General features: G+C 56.1%; 2 protein-coding genes and 1 long non-coding RNA gene across 7 annotated transcripts; 1 reads left to right on the top strand and 2 right to left on the bottom strand.

Annotated features, from left to right (window-relative positions):
• Positions 1-45: 45 nt before the first annotated feature.
• Pdzd3 (PDZ domain containing 3) lies at positions 46-6,046 on the bottom strand. The gene is given in 12 exon segments (XM_048343985.1): positions 46-512; positions 731-931; positions 2,538-2,765; positions 2,850-3,046; positions 3,216-3,420; positions 3,611-3,694; positions 3,696-3,748; positions 4,113-4,302; positions 4,832-5,043; positions 5,339-5,415; positions 5,549-5,576; positions 5,989-6,046. Coding segments are annotated over 12 exon segments (1,515 nt in total). The 5' UTR covers positions 6,005-6,046; the 3' UTR covers positions 46-488.
• A 652-nt stretch (positions 6,047-6,698) lies between these two features.
• Nlrx1 (NLR family member X1) lies at positions 6,699-20,751 on the bottom strand. Of its 5 annotated transcripts, none has more exons than XM_048343979.1 (11): positions 20,611-20,751; positions 18,854-18,968; positions 18,271-18,340; positions 17,757-17,845; positions 16,400-17,019; positions 14,612-15,433; positions 10,838-11,433; positions 10,100-10,186; positions 8,458-8,709; positions 7,507-7,786; positions 6,699-6,932 (listed from the first exon to the last, which is right to left on the bottom strand). In XM_048343979.1, the coding sequence occupies exons 2-11, from the start codon at positions 18,912-18,914 to the stop codon at positions 6,840-6,842; spliced, it is 2,970 nt and encodes a 989-aa protein (XP_048199936.1). In that variant the 5' UTR covers positions 18,915-18,968; positions 20,611-20,751; the 3' UTR covers positions 6,699-6,839. The 5 variants fall into 5 exon arrangements, with proteins under 5 accessions (XP_048199936.1, XP_048199938.1, XP_048199937.1 ...); XM_048343981.1 differs by lacking the exon at positions 20,611-20,751 and adding an exon at positions 19,852-19,870; XM_048343980.1 differs by lacking the exon at positions 20,611-20,751 and adding an exon at positions 19,785-19,802.
• On the top strand, positions 12,247-13,346 carry LOC125349653. Its single transcript, XR_007210549.1, has 2 exons — positions 12,247-12,473; positions 13,026-13,346. It is a non-coding gene; the product is annotated as an uncharacterized LOC125349653 (long non-coding RNA).
• Positions 20,752-22,695: the final 1,944 nt, after the last annotated feature.

Below are 22,695 nucleotides of genomic sequence, written 5' to 3'. Positions count from 1 at the left end.
GATGAGCCCTCTACCACTCCCTGGAAAAGGCTATGTTTTTTTCCAAACAGGACCCAACAATGACCAGGCATCCACAATCCCAAGGTGTTCACAGAAGCAGGACAGAGGTAGTCTCCAAATTCTTGAGCAATAGTATGCTGGAGTCCTATCTAGAGCAAGTTCCAGAAGGATTCAATCCCAGCCAGTTCCACACAGCATCCCTTTCTTACGAAGAACTTCCTCCTTGGGGTGCAACTCTCCAAAGCTCCCCACTCACTAACCACTGGGGTCTCAGACTCCCCCATAGGCCACCTGAACTCTCTGAGCATGCTCTGTGCTGGGAGGTAGGCCCACAAAGTGAGGGACCACAGGGGCAATCCTGGGCTTGTCCCATGAGTGATGGTGTCCACATCTCTCAAGATGGCACCTTGCGAGATGATCCCCAGTGTCTCAGGCTGCGGACTGAAGACAGGAAAGCCACTCAGTAGATCCATGCCGAGCAGGGGGATTTACAGACTGGTGGGAGCCCAGTCCTACCCAGAGAGAGGAGGAAGAAGGTCATCCTACAACCAGAAGAGATCCTTTGCCCTAAACCTACGATGTCCAGGACTGGGACACACCCCACAGCTCCTTCTCCCCCACTGAAGTCCCCACTGGCACACCCCACATTGCTACACCCCACAGCCCCTCCACTCCGTCCCTTCTGCCCTTCTCTGGCTGTTCCCTCCGCCATCTGTCTCTTCCTCCTCACCTCTCCAGACCCCAAGGACATCCAGGCTTCCGAGTTCTGCCGAGACCTGGCTGCCAGCTTCAGGCAGAGGGGTGGCTGTGCGTCGGCCAGCCGCTGCAGCTTTTCGGGGCTGTTGTCTCCACCCATAGCACACCCATTCACCTCCAGAACCACATCTCCTGTTGCCAGCCCTGCTCTGGCAGCTGAGCCTCCTGGGGTAACCTGGTGGTATTGAGCAGGAGGAGGGCATTTAGAGCATGAAACACCATAGAAATAGTCCTGGGTGTCCTAAGGCTCTGGAAAGGAGGCAAAGGAAGACTGAGTGGGAGGCAAACAATGGAAAGATTCCAAGGCAGTAGCCAGGTACCCGTGGCTCACACCTGTAATCCTAGCTACTCTGGAATCTGAGGTCTGAGGACCAGGGATCCAAAGCCAGCCAGGGCAGAAAAGTCTATGAGACTTTTTTTTTTTTTTTTTTTTTTTTTTGGCCAGTCCTGGGGCTTGAACTCAGGGCCTGAGCACAGTCCCTGGCTTTTTTTTTTAATTTAAATTTTATTGACAAGGTGTTGTGCAAAGGGGGTACAGTTACATGATAAGGCAGTGAATACATTTCTTGTGATAGCTTACACCCTCATTTTTCTTTCCTCTCCCTAGATCATATACAGTAACCACGTAGGGTACGCCACAGGAAATTTACCTAGAACTTTAAAGATAACGTCAACAGTATAATCCTCCTGTGTCCTTCTCTTGGAGTTGTTTTTGCTTATCCTCGTCTTATATGATCATGTGTACATAGCTGTTGAGCTATTGTGATTCACTGATAGGTCTATTCTAGACCTTTTTATGTTTAGTAGTTGTTTGGTTTTAGATACATAATATAAAGTCACTGACGCAAACATGTGGAAATACCATTTGAAAAGAAGTTTGTTGTTCTGCAGACCTGGTCTCTGCTTTCCTCCTCCCTCCCTAACAGTCATATATCAAGGAGACCATGCCCCTTTGTTCTCTGTGTTCTAGACTTGTCTCACTCAACATTTTGTTCAAGTTCTGACCCTTTCCCTGCGAATACCAATATTTTATCATTTCTAATTGCTATGTAGTATTCCCTGGCTTCTTTTTGCTCAAGGCTAGCACTCTACCACTTGACCCACAGCGCCACTGCTAGCTTTTTCTGTATAGGTGGTACTGAGGAATCGAACCCAGGGCTTCAGGTATGTGAGGCAAGCGCTCTACCACTATACTTCCAACCCCTCCATGAGGCTTTTGTCACCAATTAACTACCCAAAAAAGCCAGAAGTGGAGGTATGGCTTCAAGGATCGATTCCTGCCTTATTCCCCCAGGTCAAGCAAGACACCAGGTGCCAGTGAACAAACAGGGTTGACCACGTGCCTGTCCGCAGAGGGTATTCCAATCTGGGCCTGGCCAAGGACACCACCCTTGGTCCCCAGAGGGTAACAGCACCTCAAACCAGGTGGGGCATTCCACTGTGGGGCTGGCCAAGGATATTGCCCCAACTCCCGGACAGACCATACCCACTTTCTATTTTCTGCTTCCTTATTAAGCCCACCCCTAAATCCAGTCCCTGGCACAACCTCCAATCCCACGCGAAGGTCTGTGCCCCTCACTGTTCCTCAAGAAAGAGTCCTCACTTGTTGAGGATCAAGTCCAGCCTATTCCTTTTCTGTTCTCTTCCAAGTAGTGACGCATTCGCATTCAGCACGAAAGCTCATGAGCAACACCCAGTCCTTGAGTTCAAGCCCCAGCACCGGGCTCCAAGAAACACAAGGAAAGAAAGGGAAGAGCCCAAGGTTATGGGATGTGGGTCACCTGTGAGATGAACAGACAAAGCCCGCTGGCCACGCCGCTGAGTCGGAAGCCATAGCCCCCACCAGGCCCAGGGTAGAGGAGACACTGGCGGGGCCCCGCAGGGCTGGGGGACGAGGCTGTGTCTTCCACTGACAGGTCCTCAGACTCGACCAGAGACGCCGAGCCAGGGCCCTGGGGGGAGACGGCAGTGTCCTCGTTCTCCAAGAAGAGGAGAGGCGACAGGCGAACCTGGAGGAGCAGAGGGAGCTCACCTGTGGCCCCCCGAGCGCCGACCCCTTTCTGCCCTCCCCCCCAGCCCCTCCCCACGCTCACCATGTTAAAGAAGCGGTCGGCCTGAGGATCGAGGACCACCAGGGACACGCGCGGTCCCTGCGCCCGGATCCTGCACACGGTTTCCTCGTGGCTCAGCCCCTCCACGCTCTCCCCGGCCACGGCCACCAGCCGGTCCCCGTCCTGCATCCCGGCCGCCTCGGCCGGAAGTCCTGGGTCCACCTCCCACAGGAAGTGCCCTGCGACACAGACCACCTCACTGCTCCCCCCAACGTGCGCTGACCCCTCCCCCCACCATCCCCTACCCACCGGGGGGCTGCGCCCCGCCGATGCAAGATGGGGCTGGGATTGGGACACGCCACACTCGTGGGCCCACCCTACAGCCCACCTTCCAGGGCAGCTACTCACCAAGGCGCCCATCAGGCCCCTTCTCCTCCCGGAGCAGGAACCCGAAGCCCTGGGGCCCTTTCTCCAGGTGCAGGCGGCGGGGCTTGGCGGGCAGTGCCCAGCCCTCTGCCAGCGGGGCAGCCAGGGGCATCCCCAGCTGGCGACACCGGTCCTCTACTTCTGGCCCTGCCACCAGCAAGGTCACCTGGTCTCCACTCTGCCAAAGCTGTGAGGACCCCGAAGAGGCATGAACATCAGCCGTGGGGGGGGGGGGGAAGGGGGCACCTCCTCCCTGTCCCCCCTCCCAGGCACAGGAATGAAAGGCTGAGTGCAGACTGTAGAGGGAAGGATGCTGAGAAGTGACCGGCAGGTCAGGAGGTCGGCTGGGTGGAGCCTTGACCCACGGGCGTCCATACCTTCCTGTTGAGTTGGCTATGAGTGAACTTGTCCACACTGACCCCGTTCACTTCTAGCAGCCGGGCTCCTGCGGGCACTCCTGCCCCGCTCGGCTGCTCCTCCGGCACTTAGCACCAGCCAGAACGGGCCTTGAGCTCCTGGAGGAGGAGAAGAAGGAGGAAGAAGGAGGAGAAGGAGGAAGAAGGAGGAGGAGGAGGAGGAGGAGGAGGAGGAGGAGGAGGAGGAGGAGGAGGAGGAGGAGGAGGAGGGAGGAGGAGGAGGAGGAGGAGGAGGAAGAGAGGAGGAGGAGGAGGAGGAGGAGGAGGAGGAGGAGGAGGAGGAGGAGTAGAGGAAGAGGAGGAGGAGGAGGTGGAGGAAGAAGAGGAGGAGGAGGAGGAGGAGGAGGAGGAGGAGGAGGAGGAGGAGGAGGAGGAGGAGCACAAATGTGAGTTCCAGTTGGTTGCTTGACTAGAACAGGGGCCCAGCTCCCCCTCCGGCCCCTCCTGCGGCCTCTAAGCTCACCGTGGGTGACACTGAGGCCAAAGCCGCCCTGATCCTTCACCACGTGGCACAGCCGGGGCCGGACCCCCGGGCCTAGGAGAGGACAGAGGTCGGCATCGTCCTCTCGCTGGGCCCGGACCACCTCGTACACATGCTGCGCCAAGACCGTGAGCAGCACCCGGGGACCGCTGGCCCGGATGTGGCCAACTACCTAGAAAGAGCGCACAGGGGAATGAAGGAGGCTGGCTCCACCTGCCAACCCCCAGGACCCACCCGGAGCCTGCGTGTGACACCACGGGAACTAGTTCTCCAAATGCCCTCACCCAACCTCTCCTCCCCGGGCACCCCTGAAATCCTGGGGGGTGGGCAAGTGAGTCTTGGGCCCTTCACTACAGTGCCTAGAGGAGTGAGGACCAGCCTCCGTGTGTGTGTGTGTGTGTGTGTGTGTGTGTGTGTGTGTGTGTGTTGGTCCTGGGGCTTGAACTCGGGGCCTTGTGCTCTCACGTGTCCTTTTCCGCTCAAGGCTGTCACTCTAACACTTGGGCCACACTTCCACTTCCAGTCTTTTGGAGATAAGAGTCTCACAGACTTGCCCACCTGGGCTGGCTTCGACCCACCATCCTCAGATCCTAGCCTCCTGAGTGGGTCGATAGGATTACAGCCTCCCTGTGTCTACCTCCCTTCTACAGTGCTCCACCTGCTCTTCACCACCCTCAGTACCTCCACCGCCCGGGCCTTACCACGCCATGGTCCTCGTGGTCCACGACATTGCTGTTGACCGCCAGGATCCGGTCTCCTACCCGGAGGCCATGGAGCTGGGCAGGGGAGCCAGGCTCTACTCTGCACACCACATGGCCAGCTCTGCCGAGCTGGTGCTGCAGGTGGAAACCGAAGCTCTCGCCATGCTCCTTGCTCAGCAGACAGAAGCGAGGCCGCTTCAGGTTCCAGGGATCTGAGGGAGAAGGTAGGGCAGTGGAGAAAGAGAAGAGACACAACCCAAGCACAAGGAAGGCCCCGGGCTTCTACCCAGGGAGAGGTTGCACGTTGTGGCCACACACTTCGTGGGCAGATTGACAGGGACAGAGTGAGTGCCACCTCCTCCCTCCCCCACCCCCCCCCCCACCTCCACACAGTAACCGAGATCCGAGATCCGGAGGCAGGGAGTGGTTACCAAGGAGATGGGAGGCTGTGTGGAGCTGTGGTGTCTCCAGGGAAAAGCAATGGTTGCCAGGGGGCGAGGAGGTTACCAGAGCTGTCGTGGTGGTCTTCAGCCAGGGAGAGGACAGGATTATCAATGCCCAGCTTGGGGTTAAACTTAAACTTCCTGCAGGGGAGCAGGGGAGGCCAGTGGGAGAAGCTGGCGGCTGGACTTGGGCCCCAGGCTCTGTTTTAGGTCATGACAGCTGAAGAGCTTCCCCACCTTCCAGACCTCTTGCCCCCACCTGCACGCCACTTACAGAGTCACTGAGGCCTTGTCCTGAAGAGCTGTTGGATAAAGAAGTGGGTGAGAGGAGCGGTACCTTCTATCCCGGGGATCCCTCTTCCATGATTATAAACTGGAAGGACTTAGGGGAACCCCCCCCCCATTTAGGCCTGGCCCTCTCGATTCTGTTCCAAAAGGGTTTTCCCCCAGTTTCTTCCATCACACACAGGTTTTTGTGTGTTCTCCCCCCTCTTCCCTCCCCCAGGTCTGTGGCCCATAAATCTAAGTGTATCTGTACAGGGCGTGGACCAGGAAGGCAGACAGATCAGTTCACTTCATTCCTCTGAACTTCTATTTGCTCTAGGACTCCAAGACCCAACTTCAACTATGCCTTAAGTCTCAAAGCCTCCCAAACGGCCCCTCGACTGCCCCAAGGTCCCCCCTAGAGAAGGTATCTCCCAGCCTCCTCCCTACCTGCAGCTGCCTCCATACTTGGATCCGTGATCAAGTGTTCAGAGTAGGGCCAAGGTCCATTTTAACCAGTTGACCCTCCCACCTGCCCCCTCCCAAGCCCTGCCTCCTTGAGGACCTTCAAGGAAGCGATTGGATAATGGTTAACGTCCGTAAATCTTATCCACTGGGAAGTGAGTTCCTTCAGCCCTCATTCCTGGGCTAACTTTCTCCTGATATCCTGGAGCAGGCCCAGCTGCTCCTCTGCACAGAGCGAAGCAGACTGTGAAGTCAGTACCCAACAGTCTCTTTTCTTTCTTTCCTCCTTCTTTCTTTCTTTCTTTCCTCCCTTCCTTCCTTCTCTCTCTCTCTCTCTCTCTCTCTCTCTCTCTCTCTCTCTCTCTCTTTTCTTTCTTTCTTTCTGTGTGTGTGCCAGTACTGGGGCCAAGGTTCTGTCCCTTAGCTTTTTTGCTCAAGGCTGGCACTCTACCACTTGAGCCACACCCCCCCACACACACACCTTCAATATTTTGCTGGTTCATTGGAGACAGAGGCTCATGAACTTTTCTGCCCAGGTTGGCTTCAAAGTAAGATCCTCAGATCTCAGCCTCCCGAGTAGCTAGGATGACAGGTGTGAGTCACAAACACCCAGTTCGGGAGTCACTTTCAAAATTCTAACGGGAATGACCCTTTCTTGGAAGCACCCGGCAAGACAGGGAGGAGGCAACGATAGGTAGAACACACACAGCTCTTTAATAGCAGCAGGTCAGGTGCAGGCGCCCCTCGGGGCATTGGTACCAGTGCAATACAGGGAGCATGGGGGTGAAGGAAAGCACCAAGGGAGGGAGGGCATCCTTAGCACCCACAGGTGAGCATCAGGCAGGACGGAGAAGCCCCCCTACACACCTCGGGCTCGGCAGACACGAGACCTGAGCCCTTGGTGACACAATCCAATCAGAGGCACCTAGCTTGGAGGGGAGAGGCGAGTTCTTGGTGGGAGTTAAAGACAATCTGGCCACTTGAGTGCCACACCCTTAAGTCCTTCTTCCCAAAGGGAGAAGAGGCACTTCCATTCCCACAGCCACAGCATCACTGGATGTGTTTTGGTTTGGTTTGGTTTGGTTTGGTTTGGTTGGATTTTTTTTTTAAGTTTTGTTTGTTTTTGTTGTGGTTGCTCTCGTTGATTGGTTTCATTTGGTTTTTTGAGATTGGATCTCACAGTGTAGCCCAGATGGCCTTGAACTGGCTATGCTCCTGCCTCGGCCTCTCCGGTACTAAGATGATAGGCCTGAGCCACCTCTCCTGGCAATCCACTATATTTAACCCTGGAAATTCCAACCCAGGAAAGTCAAGGTTGGACTTGCCCCCGGAGGTAACTGGCACAGCCGGGTGCCATTGCCTGGTCTCCAGCCCTAAAGGGATCTTTCTGGAAAGGGCATGGCAAGCCAGGGCACCACAGAGAGAAGGGGTTTTGAGGGCTGGTGGACCCAGAACTAGGTCTCAACTTTCCGGCTCTCCCAGCTGCTCCAGGAGGGCTTTGACCTCGCCTTCCACTCTCAGCAGCTGGGCTTTGCGCCAAGGATTAAGGGTGGCGCTGCGGCTATCTTCTAGATCCCGTAACAGCAGCTCGAGATGGCGCCGGACCCGGGCCCAGTCCCAGCTGTTGAGGTTCCGCTGGACCTCACTGAGAATCACGGACCAGTACTCCGACACCGCGGTCCCTTCCGTCAACGACGCCACAACCCGAGCTCCCCCTTCAGCAGCACCTGCCAGGTCCCGCAGGGCCTGGCGGCCCTCTGAGCTCAGCTCATTGAAGTAGAGGCTAGGAGGAAGCAGAAGGGAGGACATCACTCATCAGGGGCCTCAGAAGGAGGACCTGAGGGGGGAGGACAGAGTCAGGGGCAGGGGGAAGCTCACAACTCATCACCTGGCTGCCAAGGAGGATGGATAAGAATCTGCACTAAGGGCTGGGGATAGGGCCTAGTGGTAAAGTGCTCGCCTCCTATACATGAAGCCCTGAGTTCGATTCCCCAGCACCACATATATAGAAAAAAAGCCAGAAGTGGCGCTGTGGCTCAAGAGGTAGAGTGCTAGCCTTGAGCAAAATGAAGCCAAGGACAGTGCTCAGGCCCTGAGTCCAAGGCCCAGGACTGGCAACAAACACAAAACAAACAAAGAATCTTCACTAAGCCAGAGATAGCAGGAGAGGGGGCCCGGTATGCAGGGAGGAGGTGGGAGGAGAAGGCAGAGACGACACAAGCATTTAATGAGACTGGAGACGGTAAGCTCCGAGAAGAAATGGAGGAAAAGAATCAGGGCAGGGTCAGGGCCGGTCACAGAGAAAACGGCTCAGCACTCAGTGGACAAGGATCCGTCAGAGTTGAGTCACGAGGCCCAGGCCCAGAGCAGTCCAGGGTAGAAAGAGCACAGTGGAGGTGGACTGGGGTCGCTGAGGGCCTGAGGCACGCAGCATGGGACCAAGGGCAGACTTACTGCAGCAGCTCCAGGGACGGATGCTCGCGGGCTGCCTGGGCCAAGGCCAGGGCCGCCGTGTCTCCAGCACCGTTGTAGGCCACATTCAGCTCCTGCAGCTGCTGGTTTTGGTCCAGCTGGGCAGCCAGCAGCTTCAGCCCCTCGTCTCCCAGGCCGGTGTGCAGCAGGGACAGGTGTGTCAGGGAGGTGTTTCCCGCCAGGCCCTCCACCAGCAGGGCCACCCCCGCCTCTGTCAGTGGGTTGTTGGACAGCCTAGGGACACAGGCAATAGAGGGCTAGGAGGGCCATTGCAGGGGCTCTGGGCAGGGAATCAAGTCTTAGGCCAAAGAGGGGGGCACCACCTAAATTGAGGAGACCCTGGACAGAAGTGCAGATCCAGCAGGACCCCTGGTTCCTAGCTACTCCGAAAACTGAGATCTGAGGATCAAGGTATGAAGCCAGCCCAGTCAGAAAACGTCTGTGAGACTCTAAATCTCCAATTAATCAGCAAAAAAGCTGAAAGTGGAGCTGTGGCTCAAATGGTAGAGCGCCAGCCTTGAACAAAGAAGCTAAGGGACAGTGTCTAGGCTCTGAGCTCAAGCCCCAGGAACAGTGTGTGCACACACGCAAATACACACACACACACACACACACACACACACACACACACACACACACACACAGAAACTGCAGGCCCAGAAGGGAACAGGAAAATGAGAGAGTAGGCAAAGCTGACTTCTCTCCTCTCTCCTTTCCCCTCCTTGTCTTTGCTCCCTGTCTTCTTCCTTTCTTATCCCTGCCTTTCTTCATGCCCTTCCAACCTCTACTTCCTCCTCCCCCATCGTTTCCGCCATTCTTCTTCTTCTCCAGGCATCTGCAATCCTGGCAAATCATCTCACACCACACCCGTGAGGAGCTAGAGGGAGCCAGCTTAGGGTCATCCTTTCGGAGGCTGCCGGGGAAAATCGCGGCTGTTACCAGGCAACCAGCCCAGATATGACAGCAACCTCTCCACCCCCACCTCCTTCCCCAGGCTTATAGTCACCACCAAAGTTTTCTTTCCTTCTACTTCCTCTTCCTCCTTCTCCTTCTTGTCAGTGGTGGGGCTTGAACTCAGGGCCTGGGTGCTGTCCCTGAGCTCTTTTGCTCAAGGCTAGCGCTCTACCACTTTTAGCCACAACTCCACCTGACTTTCCTGCCTCAGATGACTTCCAACCTCCATCCTCAGATCTCAGCCTCCTGAGCAGCTAGGATGACAGGCGTGAGCCACCAGCGCCCAGCTACAAAGCCTTTCTTTTTTTTTTTTTTTTGGCCAGTCCTGGGCCTTGGACTCAGGGCCTGAGCACTGTCCCTGGCTTCTTCCCGCTCAAGGCTACCACTTGAGCCACAGCGCCGCTTCTGGCCGTTTTCTGTATATGTGGTGCTGGGGAATCGAACCTAGGGCCTCGGGTATACCGAGGCAGGCACTCTTGCCACTAGGCTATATCCCCAGCCCCTACAAAGCCTTTCTTAACACCTTCCTTGTTAAATCTTTACCCCATCCTTCTGCTTCCAATGGACCTGGACGTGCATGGGGAAGGTTAGAACCTTGACCCCCACCATCTCTACTGTGGCCCAGGGACTTTGCCCCAGCCTGAGCCTCCCCGCCCCCTCCAGCACTCACCGCAGGGTGGTGATTTGGCACTGGTCATGCAGCAGCAGGTCTCGGAGGTCCCTGCAGGCCTCGGGGCCCAAGTTGTTGAGTTGTAAGCTGGAGCAGAAAGAAGACAGAAGGGAGGTGAAGGACAAAGAAAGCAGCGCGTGGTCTTCCCCTGCACCCTGCCCGGGTCTCTCCAGCCTGCTGTGACAGCCACACTGCCGTCGGCTGCTTCTGCCACCTCCGCCCAGCCCAATTGTGCCATCCCACCCCACTGTGGTCCGGACGTGGCTTGTCCCCAAGGGACGTGAGTTGGGAGATGTGGTCCCCGGTTGGTGGTAACGGAGGAAGTCTGGTGCCGAGGTGATGAGGTCATTGGTGAGGGGATTAGCGGTGGACTCGCAGGGTGAGTTAGAGCTCGTGAGAGTGGGCTGTCATAAAGCAGGCCCACTCCGTGTGCTTGGCCTTTTCTGGATGGAGCGGTTTCCTTTTCTGCCCTTCTACCACGTTACAATGCAGCAAAAGAAGCCCTCACAGGAGACTCCTGTCCAACCTGGGCCTTTAGCCCCCAAAGCCCTGAGCTACGTAGATCTGTTTCCTCTACAAACTACCCAGCTTCAGGTCTTTTGCTGTAGTAAAAGAAAGTAAACTAATAAGCACCCCTGGTCCTTCCTCTTTCCTCTGGTTTCCCTTGCACCTTCTCTTCCCTGCTTCACCTGCAGCCCTCTCCTCTCGTCAGACCCAAGCACAAGGACAGAGCCTCACCCCAGCTTCCGGGCACGCAGCAAGACCGGCAGGAGTGTGCGCAGCCCGGCAGGGTCGAGTTGGCAGGAGGCCAAGTTCACCTCATCCAGGGCATGCTTCCCGCTGCCCAGTACGGCTGCCACCACCGTGCACTTGAGGGGTGTCATGCGCACGCCCGCCAAGTTAAGCTGGCGCAGGGAGCTGAGCACCTCGGCCGAGAAGCGCTGGTTCTGGAACTCGTAGTGGAAGAAGAGGTGGTCCAGGAGCTCCGAGGGGGGCAGCGCCTGTCTGCCCAGCTTGCCCAGTTTTTTCTTAATGGCCTGGGCATTCTCCAGGGCATCCAGGTTCTTGATGGGGCAGCCAAGCTGAGCCAGCACAGCCCGATTGTGGGCAGACAGGAGGCCCCCCATAAACATGGGGAAGAGCTCGAAAACCTCGTCCTCGGGGGGCTCATCCGGGTGGCGCCGGGGGCCCTCCACCCCCAGGATGCTGGCACCCATCTGGTCCAGCACATCATCGTTGTAGTAGTCTTCCTCTCGGAACATCTCTAGCACCATGGCCTGGGCCACGGCCTCCCGGCTCTTGCCCACCATGCGCCCAAACACTCGAGGAACAACCTAGAAAAGAAGCAGGAGAAGGTCGTGGTGGCGTTCCACGGGCTGCTCGGCCTTCCGGGCCCCGCGGAAGGGGCTCCAGCCTCACCCTCACGATACCATCCTCCAGCTCCCCCGCCCCCCCATCCCTCACTGCAACCCCGTCCATGGCTCCCCACTGCCCGTGGTCAAACTTCAGACAGTTAGCCTGGAATGTGAACCTCCATCAGCTAGCAGCCATCTGACCTTTCCAGAATCACTTCTCAAGCTCTTGTCTCATTAGGACTTCCTCTGTCTCTGTCTCCCTCTTTTTGCCAGTCCTGGGGCTTGAACTCAAGGCCTGGGCACGGTCCTAAAGCTTTTGTGCGCAAGGCTAACACTCTACCACTTTGAGCCGCAGCTCCACTTCTGGCTTTCTGAGGTTCATTGGAGATAAGATTCTCTCAGACTTTCCTGCCCAGGCTGGCTTTGAACCTCAGTCCCCAGATTTCAGCCTTCAAAGTAGCTAAGATTATAGGCTTGAGCCACTGGCACCTGACTTCTCTCTGTCCCTCTCTTTCTCTGTTTCCCCAAATGCCCATACTTGTTCAAGCCCAGCAGGTAGGGAGGAGGAAGAATTATACAGTTGTCCCCAGAGAATCCAGAGGGGATCGGCCGGGGCGGGATCAGTACCTCGCCTTCCACATCCTCCTCATCACAGTATCCGTGAGCACTGTGGTTCCTGCTACTTGAAGGCCCTACATGACGCAGCCCCAACCCAAACCTCCACCCCGCACTCACTCTCTTCCCATCTTCAAGCTTTTCTTGTCTTCTTGACAATGCTCTCAGAGCCTGCTCTTTCCTGGGGTGTTCCCCTCGGTTCTTCCCTCCACTAATCCTGTAGGAACCAGTTCCCATGCCCTCCACGGGGAGACCTCCCTGACCCCGTTCCCCAGCCAGGTTCCGCCACTCCACCTCCGTAACACCCGGAACCTTGCCTTATAGGCATTTATCATCATTTTTCACTAGCGAGTGTTGTTCACTTGTGTTCAGGCTGTGAGATCAGAAAGGACAGAAACCTGCAGGTTGGTTAATTGGTGGCTTTTTCCTTCAGAACGTGACACGTTGCCTGGCACTCCGGTATTTAGCAAGGGAATGAATGTCTTGGCAGGTTGGTGATGTCACCTCACGTCCTTGCAATGAATTATTGGGTTGTCTTGCAATGCCTCCTCGAATGTCTGGGGTGTTTTGTCTTTTTTTTTTTTTTTTTTCAATACTGGGATTTGAACTGAGGGCTTTGTGCTTGCTAGGCAAGTGCTCTACTTGAGCCACGTCCCCAGCCCTTTGTACTCTTGGAGTGTGTGTGTGTGTGTGTATGACTGGAGTTTGAACTCAGGGCCTAGGTGCTGTCCCAGCTTTCCACTCAAGGCTGGTGCTCTACCACTTGAGTGATACCTTCATTTCCAGTTTTTTTTTTTTTTTTTGCAAGTCCTGGGCTTGGACTCAGAGCCTGAGCAAAGCCACAGCACCACTTCTGGCCTTTTCTATATATGTGGTGCTGAGGAATTGAACCCAGGGCTTCATGTATCTGAGCCAAGCACTCTGCCACTAGGCCATATTCTCAGCCCCATTTCCAGCTTGTTGATGGTTAACTGGAGATACGAATCTTCTACTTTCCTGCCTGGACTGGCTTCAAACCAGGATCCTCAGATCTCAGCTTTCTAAGTAGCTAGGATTGCAGGTGCAAGCCACTGGTGAACCCAATTCTTTATGCTTTCTGGCCTATGAAAGGTTCACCTGGGTTAATTCTGCCAGCACTAACCATGGTTCTGCGTTCACAGACTAGCTGCTGATTCATCCCTAGAGGAAACCACGGTTCCCTAGCAAGGCATCAGAGCTTGACAGATATCCTCAAACAGCAGATGAGTTTTGACAGAAAGAGCACAGGCCTCAGAATCCTACTTACAGGCCTCAGATGATCCTACTTACTCTAGCAGTCCCTTTGGACAAGTTCCTTTGCTCCACTTGCTCACTTACCAAAGGGATGAGAAGAGTATTTCACTGCCAGATCTCCAGGGTTGGTGTGAAAGACATAAGAAACGGCAGTCCTCAGCAGAGCGGCTCCCTCCATCTCCCCAGCATCCACTCATCCACCCTCTCACAGCAAGGCCCTCAGCCCTGTCACTCAGATTCTGAAGCAGATCTGTTTCCAGGATGGACTGTCCTAAGCCAATTACCGAGACCATTCATCCTCCAAGGGTAAGTGAATAAAAGGGCATCTGCTTTATAAACCTGTCTCTGGTGGTTGCGTTAGGATGACTCATCACTCCCAGAGCCTGAGGAGGAACGGATACCGTCAAGTTTCCGAGCCTACAAAGCCCAGGACAGACATTGCTACATGGTCATGACCCTTGCCTGCAAGTAACAAAGACTAGAAAGAGATCACTGGGCCCAGCGGCCCACGCCTGGAGTCCCAGCCACTCAGGAAGCAGAGATGCTTGATCCTCTTGGGTCATGTTTAGACTATCCCAGCTTGGGCCAACAAACAAAAATCCTCTCTTTTCAACAAACAAGCTGGGCTCCAAATCCTAGTTCTGCGGTAGGGTGTAAGTTAGGAGGATTGTAGTCAAGGACAGCAATGAAAATCCATGTGATCCTATCCAGAAAATAACGAAAGCAAAAGAGGCGTAAGGATCTGAGTTCAAATCTCAGCCTACAAAAAGACAGGGGGCTGGGGATATGGCCTAGTGGCAAGAGTGCCTGCCTCGGATACACGAGGCCCTAGGTTCGATTCCCCAGCACCACATATACAGAAAACCGCCAGAAGCGGTGCTGTGGCTCAAGCGGCAGAGTGCTAGCCTTGAGCGGGAAGAAGCCAGGGACAGTGCTCAGGCCCTGAGTCCAAGACCCAGGACTGGCAAAAAAAAAAAAAAAAAAAAAAGACAGGGAGACGCAGAACGTTACACATCCATGGAGGATCAATATTAAAGGCCCTGGCCTCAAATTCCCCTCCAGCCCCTTGCCTTCCTGTGGCTTCTCTTCCCATTCCTTAGACCCCGATCCTAATAAAAGCAAAACCGGCAAGGCCCCTGGGAGAAGACCCCAGCAGCAGAAGAGACAGGGCTTTGGACCAGGAGCGGAACAAGGGAGCCTTAGGGAGTCCCGAGAGACAGTCTGGGATCTGAGGGGGGCGGGGGGAGGGGAGGAGTCCTGGCGCTGTTACCTTGAGCAAGTTGAAGAGCAAAGGCAGAATCCGCAGAGGCAAGAGCTTGGCCACAATGCCGAGCACCAGGCTGACGTCCTCCCCGACGCGGCCCACGAGCTCAGCCACTTCCTTGCCCACCCGCTGCAGGGTGGTCTTGCGCAAACCCAGCACGATGTAGAGGGCGGCTAGGTATTCCTGCATGGCAGGCACGGTGAACACGAAGTTGCCCCGGTGCCCTGGCTCCACACACGGGGCCAGGAAGAACCTCAGGGCATCTCGGCGAAAGATGTGCAGAAGCTGAAACTCCTCTTCCGTCCTGATGCCAGCCTCTAGGCAGCCGCGGACGTCCTCTTCGGAGAAATAAGTCTTGCGGGAAGACACCCCCTCGTAGGCTAACTTGCCCATGGTTCGGGCCGCGTAGGCCATCAGGGACAAATTGGAGGCGTCCGTGCTATCCAGCGTCTCCCCACTGAAGTTGAGGCGCAGGAAGCTGGTGTAGATGCTTGTGAGGGTTTGGCCAGCAGGCGTGGGAGCGTGCAGGAAGTGCAGGGTCGCACAGACCAGCCAGCAATAGGAGGGCAGGAAGCAGGCGGCGGCGATCTGGTGGTGCCCCTCTAGATTTCGGGAGAGCATCTGCACCAGGTTGTCCCGCTGAGCTGGTGTCGCAGAGATACTTGCACCACCGGCGCCATACCCACAGTCCGGCTGGTTGAGACGGAGCTGGAAGTAGAGCTTCTGCAGGTTGGTATCCGAAAAGCCGCAGATCTCACCGTAGCGGCCCACGTACTTGCTGGGGATGCGGCCTATGGCAGAGGGCCGGGTGGTCACCAGAATGCTGGCCTGGAAGGGGCATGGTTGAGGGTCAAGGAAGATCTTAAGCTGGGCACTGGTGCCTCATGTCTGTCATCCTAGCTACTCAGGAGGCTGAGATCTGAGAATCACAATTCAAAGCCAGCCCAGGCAGGAAAAGTCTATGAGACTCTAATTAACCACCATAAAGCCAGAAGTGGAGGTGTGGCTCAAGTGGTAGAGTGCCATATTTGAGTGAAAAAGCTCTCAGACAGAGCCTAGGCCCTGAGTTCAAGCCCTAATTCAAAGTAGGGAAGGGGAAGAGAGGGGAGGAAAGAAGGGGAGGGAAAGGGAGGGGAGGCGAGGGGAGGGGTAAGGAAGGTCTGTAGGTCTGGGCACTGATGGCTCAGGGCTATAATCCTAGCTGCTCAGGAGGCTGAGATCTGAGAATCACAATTTGATGGTAGCTAGGACAGACAAATCCAAGAGACTTAACCAGCACAAAGCTCGAACAGGAGCTATGAGTCAAGTGGTAGAGCATCAGTCATAATAGAAAAAGCTGAGGGAGATTGTGAGGCCCTGAGTTCAAGCCCCAGTACCAGGAGGTATGCACACACAGACACAGACACACACGCACACACACACACACACACACACACACACACACACACACACACCACACTTTAGACTCCTGTTTCCTCTAGTTCCTGAAGTGGAAGTATCCAGGGGTGAAGAGGACAATGACTACAACAATTATAATTAACAATTAATGAGCACCTGCAATAGTCCAGGGCATTGACCTACTATTTTATGTGGGTCTTTCATTTAATTGGTACCCCACAAAGGATAGAAGGACGCGGGTAACTGACTTGTTCAGAGTCACTCAACTGGAAAGTAAATAGGCCAGGATTTGAACTAACACAGCAGGCATGGGGCCCAGGACACAGAACTCCTTGCAGGGCAGGGCAGGGCAGGGCAGGGGGCAGCAGTGGCAAGGCGTAGCAAAGGGACGCCCACCTCGGGCAGCATGTACTTGCGCAGTAGGTTGACGATGATGGCAGCCGGTGCTCCTGGCTCCTCGGGGTCACTACAAAGTCCTGTGCCAGCCAGCCGGAAGTCAAGGTTGAGCCGCTCTAAGCCATGGAGCACAAAGAGCAGGCGGGACCCGGAGGCGGCCATCAGGGGCAGGACCTCCTTCAGCGGTGTGTAACGCTGGGCCACCAGCTGGGCCAAGGAGGTGGGGGTGGGGCCCAGGGAGGACAGGTCCTCACAGGAGAAAGGGATGAGCAGCTCGAAGGCAGGCAGCCGTCCGTAACACCAGTCCAGGACCATCTTGCGCACCAGTGTGCTCTTGCCAGTGCCCACTGTCCCATACAGCACCACTGTCTGCACCCGGCGCCCACAGGCATCCGGGTCAAAGAGCTGAGACAGAGCCAGCGGGGGGAGCCCCGCGGGGGGCCGCCGGTGCTCCAGGACCAGCTCTGCAGATGGACGCAGCAGCTCATCCGGCGTGCTCTCTTGGATCACAGGGTCGACATGCACCGTGTCCAGAGCAAAGGTTGGGCCAAACTGGCGCTCCTCCCTGGGCAGCCGTGTGAACCACTCAGCCAGATTCCTACGGTGCCGCTGAATAGCTTCTACACGAAAAGGCAAGGGCCGTGGGTGAGGGAAAGGCTGGAGACGTTGAAGCTTAGGCCTAACCGGGGTGGTGGTAGACCATGCTGGAGGGTCACGACACCTGCCAGGCACGAGTGGCTCACACCCGTAATCCTGGTTATTCAGGAGGACCTGAGGATCATGGTTTGAAGCCAGCCCAGGCAGAAAAGTCCTTGAGACTCTGATCTCACATTAACCAGAGAAAAGCCACAAGTGAAGCTGTGGTTCAAATGGTAGAGCACTAGCCTTGAGCGGAAAAAGCTAAAGGACAGTGTCCAGGCCCTAAGTTCACACCCCAGTACTGGCATCAAAGCCAAACCAAACCATAGTACCCAAACCATAGTACCCAAAGATACAGGGTTCACAATGTTACTGGGCCCAAGACACCCCAGAAAATATAAATCGCCCACAGAGTTTGGAAGCTCTATGACAGAAAGGAAGAGACTCCGGGCAAATAATACTGAACCTGGGCAATTCCCACCTGGTTGCTAGACCCAAAGTTGGTTCAAGGTAGAAAGTGCACAGCTCTCCAAGTGTTTTGTTCATACTAAGTTTGTTCCCAATGAGCACGGCAGGAAGGGATACACAGGCATAGGGGAAGAGGGGAGGAGGGGGGGCAGGAGGCAGAGGGACAGTCAGTGGATCCTCTATGCCGACTTATCCAGGCCCCCCTCCCGCCTGCACCCCTCCCCAACCGGAATCCCAGCCAGTCCTTTACCAGCTGCAGAGCCGGTCCCGAACAGCTGGCCATGCCTCCCTCGCGGGGGAGCACTGTCTGCTGAGCTCTCCCGGTGACTTGAAAATGCCCTGAAAGTGAGCACAAGAGGCAAGCTGAGGCCTAGCACGGGGCTCAGCTCCTGTACAGTCGTGAGTCCAGGCTGCTCTATGCTTCTGCTTCCTGAGATCCAGGCCTGATCCGGTTCAACAAACTCTCATGCCCTCCCCAGGAACAGAGGCCTGCCCATGGGGCCTTCCGCCCCTACTGCTGCCTGCCTGCCTGCAACTCAGTCCGGCCACTGCCAGAGCCACCCACTCCCATAGGCCCTCCCTTCCCTCACTACTATGACGTCTACTAAGCTAATGCTGTCCACAGGCTGCAGCTAGCGGCCTCTGTTTCCTCCCCGCCACCAGAAGCCCAATCCTCTCTCCTCACGGAGTAGCCCAACACCATGTCCTGACCAGACCTCCAGTCTGCTGGGCTGTCCCCAGGGATAATGCATACCCAGGCTCACCTGGGGGGCCCCACGGGGTGCTGCCCTTTAGGAGACCATCTCCAGCAGGTCAGGAAGGGGATGCGCTTATCTACGGAGAGAGGGAAGAAACAGTACTGCAGGCCCCATGCACGTGTCTACGTTCATATCCACCTCGTTTGCTCTCAGGGCAACACGGACCACTCCTTACTATGCAGTCTTAGATCTCATGATAGAATTACTTGATTAACATCCGTCTCCTCCTCCGTGAGAGGGGGAACTCTCATCTGGTTCTCCTCATAGTTCTATGCCTAGAGCATAACACAAGGCCTAACACAAGGCCTGGCCTATGGCCAGGACTTGGTAAACACCAATTGAAAGAAAAATGAAATCAGACTTCTGCAACTATAAGGGACCCTAGAATATAATCTAGTTCCGCCCTCTTGTTTTAGGATGGGATAAAGAAGGCTCACAGGGGTGAGGCGGCCTGTCTAAAGTCAACAATTTGGAAAACCAAAACACTGGTACTAATGCACCTGGTGCCTGAATCCCTGCTTTACTGGAGGCACCATCTGGACCCTGACGAAAGAAGAGGCAGAAACAGAAGCCTCAGCGTCCTGCTCACCTGGTGGCTGCAGTGTTCTTCCCAGACCAGAGGCCCTAGGCAAACGGTGGCCCCACCTCATCTTGGGAGAGAAGGTCAGAGCCTAGGGACGCAGCACCACTTCTGTCCTGCTTCCCTACAGAAAGAATGATGTGAACAGGAGCCACGGTCCTTCACCCCTGCCATGTGCCACTTGCTCCCAGACAGCCAAGGAGGAGTCTTCTCCCGGGAGAGGCTCCGCCCTCCCTTAGGTGTCAGCACTGTTGAATGGCTGACCTGGCTTCCAGCCCTTCTCTAGCAAGGAGAACCCCCAACCAGATTGGTTCCATTTTACCTCCTGCCACCGCTCCTGCCCCTCCCTGGAGGCTTCACAAACCCCTCTGTCTTCATTTCCAGACAAGCATTCTGTTTTTAGGCATTTTTTTTTCTTCCCTTTGGCTGCCAGCAAGCTCATTTCCGTGGCTTTTTGGAGCCTGGATTTTCCAGGAATAATTACCCACTCTCTTCTGCCTTTGTTCCCCAGCCTCTGGGTTCTTTCAGCTGAGTTTTAATGGTTTCTATCACTTTCTCTTCCGTGACTTTTATATGAGCTGCCTTTGAAGCTGGCATAAATAATAAATGAAGGAGAGCATCAACTTTCTACTTGACATCTCCATAACTAAATGCTGCCGCTGCTTCCGACATCATCAGCCATGCAAACCTGGTCTCCATGAACCTTGTAAACTTTGTCTTGGGTCTTTTTTTTTCTGGGAACCTGGCCCTTTTTAATTCAAGACCTTCCACCACCGCTCCTTCAGGGGAAGGATTAACTCTCAGGCTGCCACTCAGTCCTCTCTAGTATCTGAGCTCACAAAGACCTGGCAGGGATTTACAGCATCCCATGCCCCCCCATCCATTTCAATCCCTCATTCCGGACACCAATCACCCCTTTCCAGAGTCGCAGGTAGCTCACAGACATGAAACACCCGGGCCGTACCGGGCTCCCCCTGCCCTCGGGTGGGTTCGCCTGCAGCCTGCACCTTGTTCTGGCTCAGCAGGTTCTTGCTGCTGATTTCTAACCTGCCCACGCGGTTAAGATCTCTCTCTCTCTCTCTCTCTCTCTCTCTCTCTCTCTCTCTCTCTCTCTCTCTCTCTCCTCTCTCTCTCTCTCTCTCTCTCTCTCTCTCTCTGTCTCTGTCTCTCTCTCTGTCTCTCTCTGTCTCTCTCTCTGTCTCTCTCTGTCTCTCTCTGTCTCTCTCTGTCTCTCTCTCTCTGTCTCTCTCTGTCTCTCTGTCTCTCTGTCTCTCTGTCTCTCTCTCTCTCTCTCTCTCTCTGGGTGAGTTGAGTTCCCTTAACTTCAGGGAGCGCCCATCAGGGCCTGGGCCTCTTCACTGAGAACAGGAAACCAGTGCCCGCTTTTCTCAGCAGGCCCCAGCGCCCAGACGCCCTGGGGGGGCTCGGTGGGCCTGGGGGGCTCGGTGACCCCGGGGTGCGGGTCCACGGGGCCCGGAACACCGCGGGAGGGCCGGGGGCAACTTTACCATCTAGATGTCCAGGGCAGGAAGAACAGTCAGGGGGCCGGCGGGACAGTGTCCCCCACCCCGCGCCCATCCAGGCTCTCCCCCAAACACCCCGGAGCCCTGACAGTCCTCCCGGATGACCCCGGGCCCAGCTCGGCCCTGCGCCCTCGCCCTGGGGCTGGCCGGCCCCCGCGCCCCGCCGGGCCCCTGCCCCGCGCCGCCCCGCGCCGCCCCGCCGCGGACCGGACCGAGGGGCGACGGAGCCGGCAAGGCCTTTACCCTGGCTGCCGGGGGGCCCGGAGCGCGCCGCGGGCCGGCGGGGCGGCGGGGCGGAGGGGCGGAGGGGCGGAAGCCGGCGTCTCCCCCGGGCTCCCGGCGTCCCGGCGGGCCCCGCGCGGCGCTTCCTGCCCGCCTCCGCCCGCTGCGCCCGGCCCTGCGCCCGGGAGCCCAGCCGGCCAGGCCGGCCCTGGCGCGCGGCCCGGGGCGGGGACCCCGCGGCGCCGGCCCCGCCCGCCCCCCCTCCCCGCCGACACCGAGGGCCCCCACCCCGGGACCGCACCGACGCCTCCCCGCCGCGCCGATGAAGTGGCCCGGGCCGGCTCCGAGGCCTGGACCTTCCCGTGCCCGGCCGGCCGCGCCCTCAGCCCCCCTCCCGGGCACCTCCCGGGGGCCCCTCTTCCGCATCCCTCAGACCCCAGGTCCCCTCAGTCAGGAAGAGGGAAGAATGGGGACTGCTGGACAGTTCCCACCCCAACCTGCTCTTCCTGTTTGCCATCCAGCCCCGGTGGCTCCGCGTTGGGACTTCCCCCTTACCCCCCGGCTTCTGGGCCAGGAGCTCCCAGGGCGCCCAGAGGCCCGGTGGCAGGGCCACCCCTGACCTCCAGCCAGGACACACCTCTGCATGCAAACACAGGGGTACAGTGTGCCCGAACCTTCCGCGTGCATGGGGACCGGAGACAGGCTCCCCAGGGCAGGGCGGGCTTTGTGGCCCATCTCCCTTCCAGAGAGAAGACAATGTGGATGTTTCACTTAGACAATTGCCTATTCATTGAATGCGTGGTGCTGGGCTATTACCGAGCACCCCACCCCGGTGGACAGGCCCAGCAAGAGGGTTAGACCTGCCGAGCAGAATTCTGGGACCTGACCTACCACCAGGTTCACATGGGTGAACTTGACAGACCAAGGCAAACCAAGGCAAACCAAGGCATTAGAAAAGTCTGGAAGAGGAAGTTACTTCTTGCTTCTGACTGAGAAAGGTGACATTTGGACTGGATGATTAAAAATAAATAAATCAAAGCTAGGAGGCCTGGTGGCACATGCCTGTAGTCCCAGCAAGGGGGAGGCTGAGACGGGGGGGCTTGAGAGTTTGAGATGAGTCGGGGCTACAGAGTGAGACCCTGTCTCAAAACACCAAGATTCATTCATTAAAATAAAGGATAAGTCAGAGAATTCAAGCAACAGGGAAAATGGCACATTTGCATTTTAAGAGATGTTCTTCCAGGAGATCTGAATGGGAAAGGGAGGGGAAGTAGAACAACACTTGCATGTAGTCTCAGAAGTGACATTTTGGGCTTGGGGTTGGGATTTTTTTTTTTTACCATAAGAGGCAGATATCACCTGACTGCAGATACTCGCGTGGCTTGGAGCCAGCCATTCCTCTCTTCTGTGGGTATGACAGCCATGTAGATTTTATTATTAACATATAGTTTGACTGGCCCCTTGCAGACAGAAGTAGTGGGAGTCATGCTCTGGGCATGTCCTCTGTTGTCTGACCTCAGAACGGAGTGCCAGATGGTCTAAGAGCTGTAGCATGGCGAACTGTCTTGGCCAACTGTCCTCCAGCACTTTGCACAGGCCTGACATACATTCAGGAAGTGGTCGTGTTAAAGAACCTGATCAGGTGGGCACGTGGGGAGAGAGGGTCCATTTCCAAACATGCATAGATGGGCAGAATGCATTTATGCATGTTACTAGGAATAGTGAGTGGTTACAGTGGCAAGAGCACAAGGTGTGTGTGTGTGTGTGTGTGTGTGTGTGTGTGTGTGTACTGAGGCTTGAACTTAGGGCCTTGTGGGCCTGCTTGGCTTTTTATTTTTACTTGGGGGCTGGGGATATGGCCTAGGGGTAAGAGTGCTTGCCTCGTATACATGAAGCCCTGGGTTCAATTCCCCAGCACCACATATACAGAAAATGGCCAGAAGGGGCGCTGTGGTTCAAGTGGCAGAGCGCTAGCCTTGAGCAAAAAGAAGCCAGGGACAGTGCTCAGCCCCTGAGTCCAAGGCCCAGGACTGGCCAAAAAAAAAAAAAAAAGAATTCTTGCCTCCTATTTTTACTTGGTCTGAGACTGGGACTCGAACTCAGTAC

The sequence above is a fragment of the Perognathus longimembris genome, chromosome 3 (genome assembly GCF_023159225.1).
Source record: "Perognathus longimembris pacificus isolate PPM17 chromosome 3, ASM2315922v1, whole genome shotgun sequence".
Taxonomy (NCBI): Eukaryota; Metazoa; Chordata; class Mammalia; order Rodentia; family Heteromyidae; genus Perognathus; species Perognathus longimembris.
Note: the sequence above shows the minus strand (reverse complement) of the source record. Positions and strands in the feature narration are given on the sequence as shown.